This window comes from Eubalaena glacialis, chromosome 2 (assembly GCF_028564815.1).
Source record: "Eubalaena glacialis isolate mEubGla1 chromosome 2, mEubGla1.1.hap2.+ XY, whole genome shotgun sequence".
NCBI classification, from domain to species: domain Eukaryota; kingdom Metazoa; phylum Chordata; class Mammalia; order Artiodactyla; family Balaenidae; genus Eubalaena; species Eubalaena glacialis.
The window spans coordinates 50,249,912-50,264,560 of record NC_083717.1 but is presented as its reverse complement, the minus strand read 5'-3'; the positions used below and the strand labels follow the sequence as shown (position 1 = coordinate 50,264,560).

Genomic DNA, 14,649 nt, shown 5'->3' with positions numbered 1-14,649 from the left:
GTTTCCTCTCTAAATAACACTTTAGCAGGAACTGCAACGTTTTTCCCATCTCAATCTATCACGTTTTGCCCCAGAGACTTCTCAGTTTTTAACTGCCTTTAGCCTCTGCTTCACCTGCTGAGGTGCAGTGGGAGTCGGGCAGACACGGGGGCAAGGACAATTCGTAGGAGAGCTTCGTGTCTCCACGAGGGGGGCAGTCATCAGTTCTTCCCGGGTTCTCATCACAGTTTGAATCAGGTCCGGGAGCACGAGGGGGCTCGGGGCAGCATCCCCGTCATGCCTCACCAGCAGAGGCTTCCTTCCCACAGAGCGCAGAAGGCTGTTCCAAGTGAAATGGGTCTGATCAGCGCTCCATCCATTCCCCGCTGCGCATCAACACTAGCTGGAGCCGCCAAGGCATTCTTGTGTCCTTGCACAGGAAGGTGTCGATACCGCGTGCGGACTAAGAAAAGTTCCCCTCTGTGGCACAGCTGCTTTGTTACCTGTCTTTGGTGATTTGACGCAAGCGGGCAGATATCCACAACTGTAAGACAGGTGTCGTCATGTCTAAGAAGAGTCCACCCAGCATCAAGGTCCACTCTCACCTTCCCCAGCCCCTTGGGTGGCCCGCATCCTAGGGAAGAGCAGAGAGACAAGGCCACCTTGCTCCATCCCGTGGTCCTTCTCTTCCAGGTTAGGAATCACTCACAGGTTCACGTCCAGGGCCACCAAGTGTACTAAACAAAGGACCGAGCCCCTTGGAGGCCACGTAGCACAATGTTTGGGTCCTTAGTAGAAACAAGAAAGCCACTGAGAAGTCCAAAAAGGGGCTTTGCAAGTACAGACAGCTTTGGGGGAGAGGGCCATAGTGCAGGGCAGGTGACCTCTCAGACACGTGGAGGGAAAGGACATAGATGGGTGTCACTCATGGATGTGCCTCTGCCCCAGGTGAAAGTGACGTCCTGCACTTCACCTCCACCACCACGTGGAAGAACCGCATCATCATCACCTGGCACCGGTACCGGCCCCCTGACTACAGGGACCTCATCAGCTTCACCGTCTACTACAAGGAAGCGTGAGTGTCTGTGCTTGGTGACGTGTTGGCAGGGCTTCATCCTCGCCACCCTCCTGTCTGTCATGTGACATCCATCACCACCAGTGACAGCTACAAACAAAAAAGTGTTAGCTTGAGGCCTTTCATTCTTCAGTGGGTGATTAGAGGTGCTTGAATAAAATAAGTCCAAAGGGGAAAACTTGTTTTGTGGAGAATTAGGTCAGTCCAAACATTCATGAATGGGGATGGAGGGCCTGGTTGCAATATCATTGCAGCCTTGGTCCCCCCTAATCCAAAGTCTGGGAACACCCCTCAGGATGCTTGGCTCCCCTTGAGGTGACCCCCAGGTGGGTCCATCATCTATTCTGGTCACTCTATCTGTGGCCCCTCCCAAGGTGTGGCCTTCCGCTCTAGGTCATAAGCCCTCTAAACAAGGGACGGAGAATGGAGAAAGACTGACCTCCATGTCTCAAACCTTTCAGAATTTCTCCCAAAATCTACTGGGGGCTTTTCTTGTGCCTTCAGAGGACATTTGCCTACCTGGACAGCCAGGACATCCCTCCAGATGGCAGCTCTTCTTGGTCTCCCCCTTCCTTCCTTTGCCTCCTGTATCCAGGTGGTTCCCCCAGGCCTCTTAGTCACCCTCCTCACCCAGGTCCCACCTTGATGCCATAGGTCCCTTTCCCAGGTGCTTGGCTTCCCCGGAGCTGGAACCAGAGCCACCAGTGGCAGCATCTGGTACCCTTTCCCCCTGCTGGAGCCGGGGCCCTGGGAGTGCCATTGCCATGAGAAAAGCAAGATGCGGGGTTATCAGGCATTCATTGTCCCTGCACATGGGAGTCACTCATCTTCCATCACAACGACAGGGAGGGGTGTGTGAATGTCTGTTTCAGAAGCCAGTGGCTGTCTGGCCCTTTCATCTGAGAGGCGTGGAATCCCTGCCCAACTCCGCATCTGTGCAGAATCATCATCCTCTTTAGCAGTCTACCAGTGCTCTGACAGTGACGTCAGTGTCTGAGATAATCTGGAAACGAAATATTTGAATGTTATCAGATACTTAAGCAATCAGAATTGTTTGTGAGCATATTAGATTTTAGAAGCTGTATTTGAGAAGCTGTTTTTCTGTAGCAAAGGCATTTTTCTCCAGAAGTTATTCTTTATCAATAATGATGTTTGCATTAAACGACTACGCTTGTTTTTTCTTAATGGTGAAAAAATGGGGAAGAGAGGGAAAGAGCATTTGCGTATATTCTTAAGGAGCAGCATTTCCAATCCCAGTAATTATGGAACTTCCTCTTCCTGAGGCAGAGGGTTCGATTCTATAGTGTGTACAGAACTGTGTGAAACCTGGAGTCCGGTGGCTTAATTTTATTCTTCTGTAAAGATCTAATTGATGACTCGTTTTATCTAGAATTCCCATTATAGAAAGTATGATGTGGGAGGCCCTGAGGGGAGGTTTCTGAGAGCTTTGATGTCAGCAGCCTAAAACATTCTCTGAGCTTCATCGATTGTGTTTCAGACCCTTTAAAAACGTCACAGAGTATGACGGGCAGGATGCCTGCGGCTCCAACAGCTGGAACATGGTAGATGTGGACCTCCCACCCAACAAGGACGTGGAGCCCGGCATTTTACTGCATGGACTGAAGCCCTGGACACAGTATGCCGTTTACGTCAAGGCTGTGACCCTCACCATGGTGGAGAATGACCACATCCGTGGAGCCAAGAGCGAGATCTTGTACATTCGCACCAATGCTTCAGGTATTCACGCACCATCCCCGCCGTCCCACGCCTCGTCAGCTCAGGGTCCTCACTCATGACAAGATGTAGTCAGAGGGCTGACACTGAGCTATGCCTGTTGTCTCTCCCTGTCCTGGGCCAGTCTGTCTTTTATTTGTCTGTCTTGTCAATATATAATACTGTATCATATTTCTTTCTCACTCCCAATACCCTAGCCTCTTCCAGGCCATCTTCTGGACTTGGTACCATCTTCCATTATCATTCTGACTGTCCTGGACCAGTGAGCCCAGGTCATCCAGGGTGCTGGGTTGGTTTCATTGGGAGGCCCAGACTGGATACAGTCCTCTAAGGCTGCCCTTCTTGTTTATTTGGATAGTTGGACCTCTGGGAACTGAAACCCTGGTTGTTGTTCCAATTACCTCAGGTGGCTCCCTGGTTTCTCACCTTCATCCCGTAGTGGCTAGGGTTCCAAGAAAGCAGACAGAAGTTAAAAAACATGAGATGAACCATGTTGTGGACATTCCAAGTGTTCACTGATGAAAATGTGCCTCCTTCTCCCCTGATCTCCGTTTTCTAAACCAACTCATTTCTCAACTCCAGAATCTGGAACTAAGGAGAGCAAACATTTGTGTATATTTTCCAAGTATATAAAAACCAGGTTGGAAGTAGGGAAATGCACATCATTTTAAAAGGCACTGATAAACATTCTTTGATGATAGCCATTGTTACAATACGTAGGCTGTTTTAAAATACGCATAAACTGGCACGAAATGAATTTAAATGGCAAAGAGGGTGAGGAAAAAATGTTGGTGGGGAAATACTTTTGCTCGTGGTCTCCTGCCCCCTCCTGCCTTCCCCTCCCCTCCCCTGTTCCATCTCTATGATCCTCTAAGTGGCTACGATCATGTCACTGATGGCACAATGTTTATATCAATAAATGTGACACAGGCTTCTGATTCTAGGCCTGGGATGTTGTAGCAGAGGCTCAAAGGCAACAGAACAAGTTGTTCAGCATTAAAAATTTGCAAGTAATTCATTGTAGCTAATTTGGGGAAAATAAAAGTCTTTCTTTGTTAAGACCAATTCTTAAGAAACTTGTTTCCTTTTCCCAAAGATGGAAAACAAAGCACTGTACAAATTGAGTCAGTTTGCTCTATTTTGGCGTCTGTCCTCACAAGTGGTAGGGACAGAGAATGACTTGGTCCATGGCCTAGGCTTTTTTTTTTCTTTTTTTAGTTTATTTATTTATTTATTTATTCATTTTTGGCTGTGTTGGGTCTTCGTTTCTGTGCGAGGGCTTTCTCCAGTTTCGGCAAGCTGGGGCCACTCTTCATCGCGGTGCGCGGGCCTCTCACTGTCGCGGCCTCTCTTGTTGTGGAGCACAGGCTCCAGACGCACAGGCTCAGCAATTGTGGCTCACGGGCCCAGTTGCTCCGCAGCCTAGGCTTTTTTGTGACACCTGTTATTGAAACATCTAGGGGTGAGCTGTGTGTTTCTGAAATACTTATTCTAGGAAGCACTAAAGTGGCCTAGCATTCAGTAAAATGTTTTCCCAGAAAAAGTTAGTATTAGTCATAACTTTTTCCTAAAGTGTCCTTCCTTACAAGTGTTCAGACCCTTGTATATAAAATTTTGTACCTTAAGCTTTCAAATTTTAAAAGCAGCTTACATGACCATTATGCTTCAGTGACATACAACAAAGGTGTCTTTTGCACTTTGGAAAATCCACCAAAATTGATGCTTTTTTCTGAACCCAAAGAGAATAAGATTTCAGTGGTCCCTGGATGCATTTGCCCTTTATACACAGTTCAGCTCCAGGTTTGGGTTTAAGGGCAATAGTAAGTAGATATTGACCAGATTCTTATGCTTTGCCTGTAAATCAATGTTCTTTTGCTGGTAACAGAGTCCGTTACTTGAAATCGGGGCTTTATGTGTGTTCGAGGTGTTTTTAGACTGCTTCTCATAGTTATGACTCCATAGTTCCATTGAATCATGATTATACAATCAGTAGATTTACTGGCCCTTTGCACCACTTTTTCCTCCAAGCCCCCCGCCCCAACTCTCTCTCTCTCTCTCTCTCTCTCTCTCTCCCCCCCCCCCCCACTCCCCACTCTCTCCGCAGCACCCTTTTTACTTCCCCCTTTCATTTTGGCTTTTTGCCATTTTTATCAGAGATTCAAAATCTCAGATGAAATGCAAGTCAGTCAGTTTTACCATTTGCTAAAACTGCTGGCATTAAATGTTTTGGAGGATGGCAGCTGTAGTAAATGAGGAAAGTCCAGTGTTTGCATTAACTGTGGGTTTTAAGTCATCCATTCCAACCCTAGCTGTGCCTCCACCACCCTTTTCCATCTGCAGCTCAGTAATGTTTGTTATCACAGAGAACAGATATTATAAAGGGAAAGTAATACAATTTCAAAACAAGGTTCGGTTTTCATTTTGTGTTTCAGTGTTCACCGCCATTTTCCTGTGGGGATCAGACTTTTGGCTTCTTGTGGGTTTGCGCTGGGTATCTGACAGCCAGGATCTTGGGTTCATTCCATTTTCTGAAATGTCCTTTGTCCCCCTTTCCAGTTCCTTCCATCCCCCTGGATGTACTCTCAGCATCAAACTCCTCTTCTCAGCTGATCGTGAAGTGGAACCCTCCTTCCCTGCCCAACGGCAACCTGAGCTACTACATTGTGAGGTGGCAGCGCCAGCCCCAGGACAGCTACCTTTACCGGCACAATTACTGCTCCAAAGGTGAGGGTGGGAGGGGCAGGGGACACCTGTGGCTGTGACTCCCAAACCCCGAGGCCACACACACCAGGGCCAGTGTCAGCCGTCTGTCGGGAAGCAGCTGTGGTCGTGAGCCCAGGTGCTGATGGCTCTTCCTTTCCTCACCAGCCTGTGTAACTTGGCTCTCGTTGTGCTACTCTTTTCCAAGCAGACAAAATCCCCATCAGGAAGTACGCTGATGGCACCATCGACATTGAGGAGGTGACAGAGAATCCCAAGACCGAAGTGTGTGGTGGGGAGAAAGGGCCGTGCTGCGCTTGCCCCAAAACCGAAGCCGAGAAGCAGGCCGAGAAGGAGGAGGCCGAGTACCGCAAGGTCTTCGAGAATTTCCTGCACAACGCCATCTTCGTGCCCAGGTACCGTGTCCTCTGAGAGGGTCCTTGGGCAGGTCCTGGTGCTTTCTCTCCACCCTGTGGTGTGTAGGTCGACAGCCTCAAAGCGAGACCCAGCGGCCGTTGAGGAGGGACAACAGTGTAGGCGGCCGGCTTGGCGGGTGGGGTTACTACCCAAGCCACTCAGCCCTCGTGGAAGGGGCCAGAGCTCACGGCCTGGGCTGTGGGGGGGCTGTTGGCGCGACAGGTGACAGGTGCAGCTGCCCTGTGACCGCCCAGCCCCTGCAGGGGGCACGTGGGCGCAGAGAGCGGCAATCACCTGGCCAAGCACACACCAGCAAGCGGAGGAGCCCTCCGCTTGGGCCCTCGGTTGCCCTTCCCACGCCTCCCTGCGGCCTCCCAGCCTGGCCAAGGAGGAGCGAAGGGAGAGGGAGAGACTCAGAGTCAGTTTTGAAAGGGGCGCAACTTCAAAGCATAACCGAGAGCCACTGGCACCCTTGACAAGCAGTTTGTGAAGCCGTGCAAAAGACAGCCTTTCCGAGCCAGGCAGCCCGACCCCAGGGCATCTGTCTGCTCCGCTGCTCCAGCCTCTGCTTCTGCCTAGTGGGGACAAAAGCAGAGGAAAATAAATGTTTAGAGCAGAATTATTCAAATAGCCAAAAGCTGAGAACAACCCATGTGTCCACCAGCAGATGAATGGATGAACCAATGTGGTCTTGCCCTGCAATGGAATATTATTCAACCCTGTAAAGGAATGAGAGATTCTGAAGCATGGGCTACCACATGCATGAACCTTGAAAACATTATGCTGAGTGAAAGCAGCCAGATGCAGAAGGAGATATTGTATGATTCCATGTGTATGAAATATCTTGAACAGACAAATTCATGGCAACAGAAAGTAGATTAGAGGTTACCAGGGGCTGTGGGGAGGGGAAATGGGGTGTTATTCCTTAATGCGTGTAGGACTTCTGTTTGGGGTAATGAAAGATTTTGGAAATAGTGGTGATGGTTACACAGAATTATGAATGTAATTAATGACACTGAAATGTGCACCTAAAAGTGGTTAAAATGACAAAATTTTGTTAGTTTTTTTTTTTTTAACTTTAAAAGTTTGTTTTACCACAACAAAAAAAAAAAAAAGAAAGAAAGAAAGAACAGAAAAGTGGAGGGACGTTCAGCAGGGCAGACTTGTGATGTCTTGGGAAGGAGACGGAAACAGAGTGGTGACTGATGGCTTCTTTTTCTTCCTGAAAAATTGTAGTGCAGAGTTTAGAAACAACCTCATGCCTGCAATCTGGGCAAAGGAGCAAGATTCAGGCCAGCATTGTACCTACGAGCCCGTTTCCTGACCCCCATGGCGCCCCAGCTGCCAGCCCACTGCCAGTACTTGCTCCTAGGGATTACTCTTCTTCCAGCTCCTGACCCAGAGGGGCACCAGCAGTCCCGAGCTTCTGTTTATCCTGCAGTTGCTTTGCCCTTAAAAGCTCTCTTAGGTTGTAGCAGCAAATGGTTTTGAAACAGACTTTTATTTTCTGTCACGTGACCTTCCTGATATTTGTATACTAGTCAAAGATAGACATCTTACTTTGAAAAATCATTAAAACAGGAAATCAAGACCTTTTGGAAGTGGAGGCACTATTTCCTTTTCAGAATGAAGCTATCGGTCACTTAGCAGCTTTCTGCCCCCTCCTCTCCTGCCGTTAAAACCATGGAACCTCCCGACCTGCCCCGCCGGTGACATCTCCTGTTCACGGGTAATTGATATGGCTGCAGTTCATGTGTTAGTCCAGATATCCTGTATATCATGCGTGGTCTCGAGAATCAGAAAGTTTGAGGATGAAAAAGAGCGCAAAGATGTTTTAAAACTAGAACCTAGGTTCAGTGGCTTCTCCACCACCCTGATTCACTAACTATGGATTTGGGGCTTGGCCCTTCCTCCCCACACACTGGGGCTCTTTCCCTTCATTGCATTGCTTCTCAACACAGTCCATCCCCTCCCGGGCCAGCAGGGGCTTGGCCGGTGTTACTTCCTTTGGACACAGAAAAGGATGGATTTAGAGCATCCCAGACAGGCCAGCAGGAGCCATCTGTTTATTCTACAGCAGAGGCTGCCGGCTACGTTGCCGTCTTTTCCCAAAGACCTGTCCGAGGTTCAGGCTGTGAGTCCAGGCTTCGGAAAGGTTTCACTGAAGAGCCCCTAGCTTTCTGTTGATAGTTACAAGGCAGTGCCTGTTTTCCTCATCAGTCCAAGAACACAGGATCAGGTGATAGGAAGGCAGAGCTGTGGGTGGCACAGATTTCACGAATGCCTTGTGTTTGCATTGTTGAGTTCAAAATAAGTTTCCTCTACACCACATTCCCCTGATGAACGCATGCGTCCACCCTGCGGTCTTGATGGCCTCTCTCCAAAGTCTAGTCACACTTGCTGTCCTTTCTTTTCACAGGACAGACATAATACCCTAGTTTGCCCATGGTGAGGGGCCACAGTTGATAAGAACCTCACGTTTGGGGTGTTTCATGCCTCCTACTGAGGCGTACATCTGATGTCCACACGATTTCTGACAGAATTTGGGTAAAAGGAGTGTCTGGGTAACAGAACGGCTGAATAAATCATAAAGGAAGCTTTTCTGGTTTACAACTAAATTCTCCAAAGACGATTTTTATTTCTTTCAATTCATTCTAAGAACAGTTTATTTAGAGCTTAAAACCAGTCAAGTCAGGTTGAGTATGATGCTCTTTGCTGTCCGTGGCCATGTGTCTTGAAGTAGGATGGCAGCCTGAGGTCATGAGTTCCTTTCTGGAGTCAGTATCTGGTGCCGAGTGCCTTTCACTGATCGCTGCCTTTATAGTTTAAGTCACAAAGTTTGGTTTAAGTGACTGAAATATCAACAGATGTTGAAGAGTAAACAAGGTTTTCTGACAGGAGTAAGTTGTCCCATCGGTGGGTGTGGGAAAAGCTGGCCACGATATTAGCTGCTGGTCACACGGTGTGGAAGTGTGGCTGTTTACAGAGAATCGGGACATGCCATTCTGCTGGCCCCCTGCCTTCCCGACAGCATCCCGGGTGGCCTCCCTTCCCCAGTCCCTGTCCACTGTAACAGCTCTGAGGAAACAGCCCGGCTGCTCCTGAGCCTCCCCACTGGGGGGGCTGAGGTGTTAGTTTGCCTCTAGGTACCATCGAGTAACCACTTGGGGAGCCAGCGGGCAGGTTGCACGTTGAGGCTGAGGTTTGCAGTGTAGAGAAAGCAAAATAAATAATGAGGAGGGAAATCCCTGTATTATTTGTTGGTTCTTATGCAAGGGGGCTGAGTAGCTCCTTTTATTCCAAGGTGAAGATTTTTCTTTTCTTTCTCTGACTCGAGTCACAGAAAAGACAAAAGAGGTGGAAGCTCTCACTCACAAGCCACATTTCTCTCTCTCTTCCTTGCAGACCTGAACGGAAGCGGAGGGAGGTCATGCAGGTCGCCAACACCACCATGTCCAGCCGGAGCAGGAACACCACGGTGGTGGACACCTACAACATCACAGACCCGGAAGAGCTCGAGACTGAGTACCCTTTCTTCGAGAGCAGAGTGGATAACAAGGAGAGAACTGTCATCTCCAACCTCCGGCCTTTTACTCTGTACCGAATCGATATCCACAGCTGTAACCACGAAGCTGAGAAGCTCGGCTGCAGCGCCTCCAACTTTGTCTTTGCAAGAACCATGCCTGCAGGTACGGTGTCATCCAGCTCACCCCACACCCGACTCACAGCCTAGCGGAGACTATGATTTGTAGACACAGAGGCCAACACCCAGGACGATAACCCTTAGTCTCAGTCCTGCTTATTAAAGAACGGGTGGTCATTTGCAGGCAGCTTGGTAGCCCAGCAGCCCAGGGAATGGAGTTCATGCATCGTGACCCCACTCCCACCCCAGTGTCTCCATACAAAGTACTCGAGAGCAGGGAGCTCGATGCAGGGTCCACTCTTTTCCTTCTCCTTGGTTTGCATTGTGCATTCCCATGGCCCTTTTTTGCCAGGTCCCTCCTGAGTTCTCAAGTTTCAGTGAAATCCGCATTTAGCTGCCTTGATTCAGACTGAGTGTTGCTCCTCAAGGTCCACTCCCAAGCAACCTTTGGTCCTGCTTGTTTGGTCTTCACCTTCCCCTTGTAAGTTAGAAGCTGCCTGTGGCTTAGACAGCCATACATCCATCTTTCAGGATGGGTGAACTGCCCGGTTCACTTCCCTGCAGAGCTGGCAGGTAGCACAGAGCACAGTGTCTGCAGTCTGGGAGCGGGGCCTCCTGGGTGCAGTTCTGGCACCGACGTGCTGCTGCCGGCCTACCCGGCCTTAGTCTCCTCACCCTCCCAGGAGAGACAGAGCCCAGCTGATTTCTCAGTGTTTCCCAGCTGGAACTTGCAGTGACATTGCTCACCACTTGGCTTACTGCTTTAAGAAGCAAAAGCAAGAGAGCAGGCACCCCAGCCTCACCCGGCAGCTTCAGGAATCGCTGATGAAGGCAGCGAGCTTGCGCTCAGCACCAGCTTCCTGGCGGCTTCTTCCCAGGCGGGCTCGGGGACCATCCTTTACACCTGCGCAGAAATTGCATCTGCCGCGTGCAGACGCAGAGCATGAAGGATCTGGGTCCCGGCTTGGAGGCTGGATGCCGCTGCTTCTGCTCACTCAGCACCTTTTTGATGATGCTTGTGTTTGATGGCATCGCATAGAAGCCGAGTTCCAGACCTAAGCGACTCAATTTGCCAAAATTTTCCTCCTGCACTTGAGAGTAGGCTTTTTTGTTGGGAGACTGAGGGGAAGGGAGGGTGTGGTGGCATCTTGAGACTTACAGGTCATTAGGTTGCTCCAGTTCCAAAACCCCTGCTGTGTGTGCGAGGCCAGGTCAGGAGGAGTTGCTGCGGCCGCTGTCCGCAGTCCTGCACGAGGAGTTGGGGAAGGTGTTCTTAGGCTAGTCCAGTGTTTTTCTCTCCCTCCCTGAGGACTCGAATCTAACTTTATCGCCTATTTCAATTGTTGCGCAGAAGGAGCAGATGACATTCCTGGGCCAGTGACCTGGGAGCCAAGGCCTGAGAACTCCATCTTTTTAAAATGGCCAGAACCTGAGAATCCCAATGGATTGATTTTAATGTATGAAATAAAATACGGATCACAAGTCGAGGTAAGACTGGGGCACCGGCCGTGTGTGGGTGCGTTTCTGTTGCAGGTGTAGCATGTGTTACACTTCAACACAGGGCACCTCCTGGTTAGCTGAAGACTTTGAACAATAAAATAAGGAGGTAAGTCAGTGAGGATTTAGGTCTTTTTACCAACTCCATGCTCTTTGGGGAATTCTCACAGTGTGCGAGGAGCTGGCTTATCCTCACCCTCAAGAAACTGTTTCTTTGCAGAAAACGATCTTTCAGCCTAGAGATTGGTCTTAACAACTTAATCTTTCTGGAACTCTTTTTGGTTAAAGAAATAAGGTTTGGTTAAAGGTCGGTTGTGCTTAGAGTTACTGGAGGACTGCCATAATGTAAGCCTGGGTGTTTTCCCTTTTATTGCAAATTGGGGTCAGTGTTAGGTGGGAGGCGAGAGGCGAGAGGCGAGGCGGCGTGTTTGTGGGAAATTGACACATATGTTTTATTTCCTCCAGGATCAGCGGGAATGTGTGTCCAGACAGGAGTACAGGAAGTATGGAGGGGCCAAGCTAAACCGGCTGAACCCGGGGAACTACACGGCCCGGATCCAGGCCACCTCTCTCTCTGGGAACGGGTCGTGGACTGATCCTGTGTTCTTCTATGTCCAGGCCAAAAGTAAGACTTGTGGAGGGAGTCGCTGGGAAAACAGAAAGCAGGTGGCGCTGGGACTGGGGAAACCTGGGTCGTCATCCTGGCTCTCTGGTTTTCTGATTTCTGTCGGCCACCTTTCAGAAGAGTCACACTTTTGCCAGCACTTCATCTAGGAGCTCAGGCTGGGGAGCTGCCACACTTGGAGTCCCTACCTCATCTGATGGGCAGGGAGATGGTCTGAGCCCCTCTTTTGAGGGAGACAGCAAGGGGCCCGTCCTCTCAATTTGGTTTATGTCCAAAGCATTTTACAAAGCGTTGAATTGACCATTCTGCCTCCTGCCTCGTCAGGGATGCTGACTGGGGCTCCGACTCAGGGCTTAGAATCCTAAGGGGTGACAGAAACCTGGGGGCCTTCTGCTCCAGCCTGCTCCAGAGCAGGAGTCGCCGTGACAGCATCCCAGGCTGAGGCATCACCCGTGTCCCTGCTCAGCGGTAAAATAACAGATGCACTTTTAAAGTAGCAACACACTTTGAAAGCGCACAGTTCTCCCTGTTTGGCACAGAGACTGGGCCATGTGGTGAGTTTATGCTCAAACCATCGACAAGACAGAATTCTTAGAAGGCCATTCTAGGCGAGGATTTTAGATTTTAAAAGTGAGTTTTGTAAAATGTATGAGCACAAGGGCACTATACTTGCTTGGCCAAGAAAATTCAGTATTTTCGTTTGGTGACATAAATATCCCTTATTATTTACATGTTGAGTTTCTGTTATTTTGTATTAGAAACCAAATTTTTAAGATTATTTCATGTTCAGATAATGGGATCAAATCTGGCATAACACTATTCCTGACTGCTTCCACGAGAAAAAGCAGTCCCGCCTTGCTTAGTGGTGCTACTTTTGGGTCAAGTGGGCAGTTTCCACTGCCCTGGTTTCTCCTGGTGTCCACATCTGTGCTACTCTGGTCTGGAGTCTGAGTTTTTAAATTCAGGATTCAGTCGATCCAGCAGTCCACCTGGTTAGCGCCTAGTCAAAGACATGCATGGTATTTGGAAGTCTACACAGTGACAGATACCAGAAAAAGGATGTGCGGGGATAGAATTGCAGACCTTGAGGTAGCATTTGATGAGCCTGGCGCTGTGTGAGGGGTAAACAGATGCTTAAGAAGATAATTCCATCATCTAAAATAGTCTGAATTCTCCATGTGGTCCATTTTACCTACTCTTTCCAGTTGGCTGGTGCCACACACTCCAGCGCTGGAACTTTCACAAGATTCCCAGAGCCCTCCCCAAAGAAGTTTTTTGTTTTCTCTCTTCTCCTCTCCTCCCCTCTCCACATCCATCCCTGAGGAACAGAGCCTAGGTTTAGAGGTCTAGCATGATGCTGTGTTCTTTGAAACAGCAGCATTGGCTTCTGGGGTTCAGTGACCTTGGCTTATCTGCAGAGATGACAGGTTCCTCTCTGCCATTGCTCCCCCGTTTTTAACCCTGTGAGTGCCGGGAGCCAGTGGGAAACCCAAGAGCCGCTCTGATGGCATCTTTCCAGCAGCAGTTGGCATACACCATGGGGAAATTAAATCTGCGTGCCTGCTTTACCGTTGGGAAGTTTTTCCTTGTGTCAGACAAGATTCTCTCCTGCTGTGGTTGAGTCTCCCTTCCTCCTGTTCAATCCTCAGAGGAGATGGAAGCTTTGGAAGCTTTCTGGCAACTGCTCTCCTTTTAGGAACGCTTCATGTGCCTGAATACTATTAAATTACTCCTTAGGCTTTTCTTCTCCAGACTAAATAATCTCAGGTTTGGGGCCTTTTCTTGTAGCCCAGTCTCATAGAACAATTTTCTAGCCATTCAGTCATTTTGTTCTTCTCTGGATGTGTTCCACTTTCTCCATGTCCCCATTGAAATGTGAAACTCAAAAAGAATAGGGTACAACCTGACCAGTAGTATAAGTGATAGAGATAGAAGAAATAGTCCTCGGGGGCAAAAAAGAAACTCCACTAGCTTCCCAAAGTCCGTGTTAATTTGCAAGTATTTTCAAGAATTAGGAAATGCAGGAGCCTGTATCCATTTTTAGAGCTATTTGATAAAAATATCTTTAATTAAAAAAATTAAAATAGCTTTAATAGTCCTCACAGAGTAATAATAATAGTAGTGTTTAGTGGCAGAATAATCATTGATGGGTGATCTACAATAGATGTAACTTGGTCCCCAGTGAGTTCCAACTTCATTTCCACATACGTGGATGTCCCACAGGCAATTCAGACGCCTCGTGCACAAAACCAGAATCACAGTTGCTACCTTCAAAATCTCTCTCCATCCTTTGTTCCTAAGCTCAGTCCGTGACCCCGTAATCCACCCACCACCCAAGCCAGGAACCTCACAGCCACCCCTCCCCTTTCCTTCACTCCTGCCACCCACTTCTCATTCAAACCCACATCTCATTGATTCTGCCTCTGACATACCTCTGGAATCCAGCCTCTGTAGCCACCACCACCGCCTCAGCTCAGAGCCTCCAGGGCGCTTGCTTCGTAGGGAAAATATGAGCCAGGGGTGCCGGAAGCCTTGGTTCCAATCCCTAGGTCATGGCCAGCCAGCTGCATGTGTGACCCTGAGGAGGACAGTTCATCTCTGTGAGTCTTTCTCATTCATAGAAAAGGAGCAGTGATTCCTTGTTGAGGTCTGAGCTGTGTGATGCAGAACATGCCCAGGGCACCCCCCCACCCGCTCCCCCAGACAGGGCAGGGTCTCCTCCCCGCTGCCAGCCCTTCCAGGCTGTCCTCAGGCACAGCCATCTCTCCCACACAAATCCCACCAGTTCACTGTGGGTCTGGATAGCTCTCACTGGTTCCGCTTAATCTGCAGAATGAAGTTCAAAGTGCTTAGCTTGGACAAGGCCCCTTAGGAGCCGGCCCTGATTTCTCTCCAGTATCATTTCCAACCATCCTCTGTGCTTGGCGAGCTTCCCCTGACTCCCTTCCCCTCTCCCTTCCTCCCTGCATCCTTGCAGCA

General features: G+C 49.1%; 1 protein-coding gene across 2 annotated transcripts in view; it reads left to right on the top strand.

Moving 5' to 3' along the window:
• Window positions 1-14,649, top strand: part of IGF1R (insulin like growth factor 1 receptor) — a 305,438-nt gene that overhangs the window by 262,805 nt on the left and 27,984 nt on the right. The window contains exons 7-13 of one of the 2 annotated variants that reach the window (XM_061179987.1): window positions 928-1,054; window positions 2,553-2,791; window positions 5,345-5,512; window positions 5,700-5,904; window positions 9,311-9,594; window positions 10,900-11,036; window positions 11,511-11,670. In XM_061179987.1, coding sequence (XP_061035970.1) covers window positions 928-1,054; window positions 2,553-2,791; window positions 5,345-5,512; window positions 5,700-5,904; window positions 9,311-9,594; window positions 10,900-11,036; window positions 11,511-11,670 — 1,320 coding nt within the window. Of the gene's footprint in view, window positions 1-927; window positions 1,055-2,552; window positions 2,792-5,344; window positions 5,513-5,696; window positions 5,905-9,310; window positions 9,595-10,899; window positions 11,037-11,510; window positions 11,671-14,649 lie in introns of both variants that reach the window. The other variant, XM_061179986.1, reaches the window with a different exon arrangement.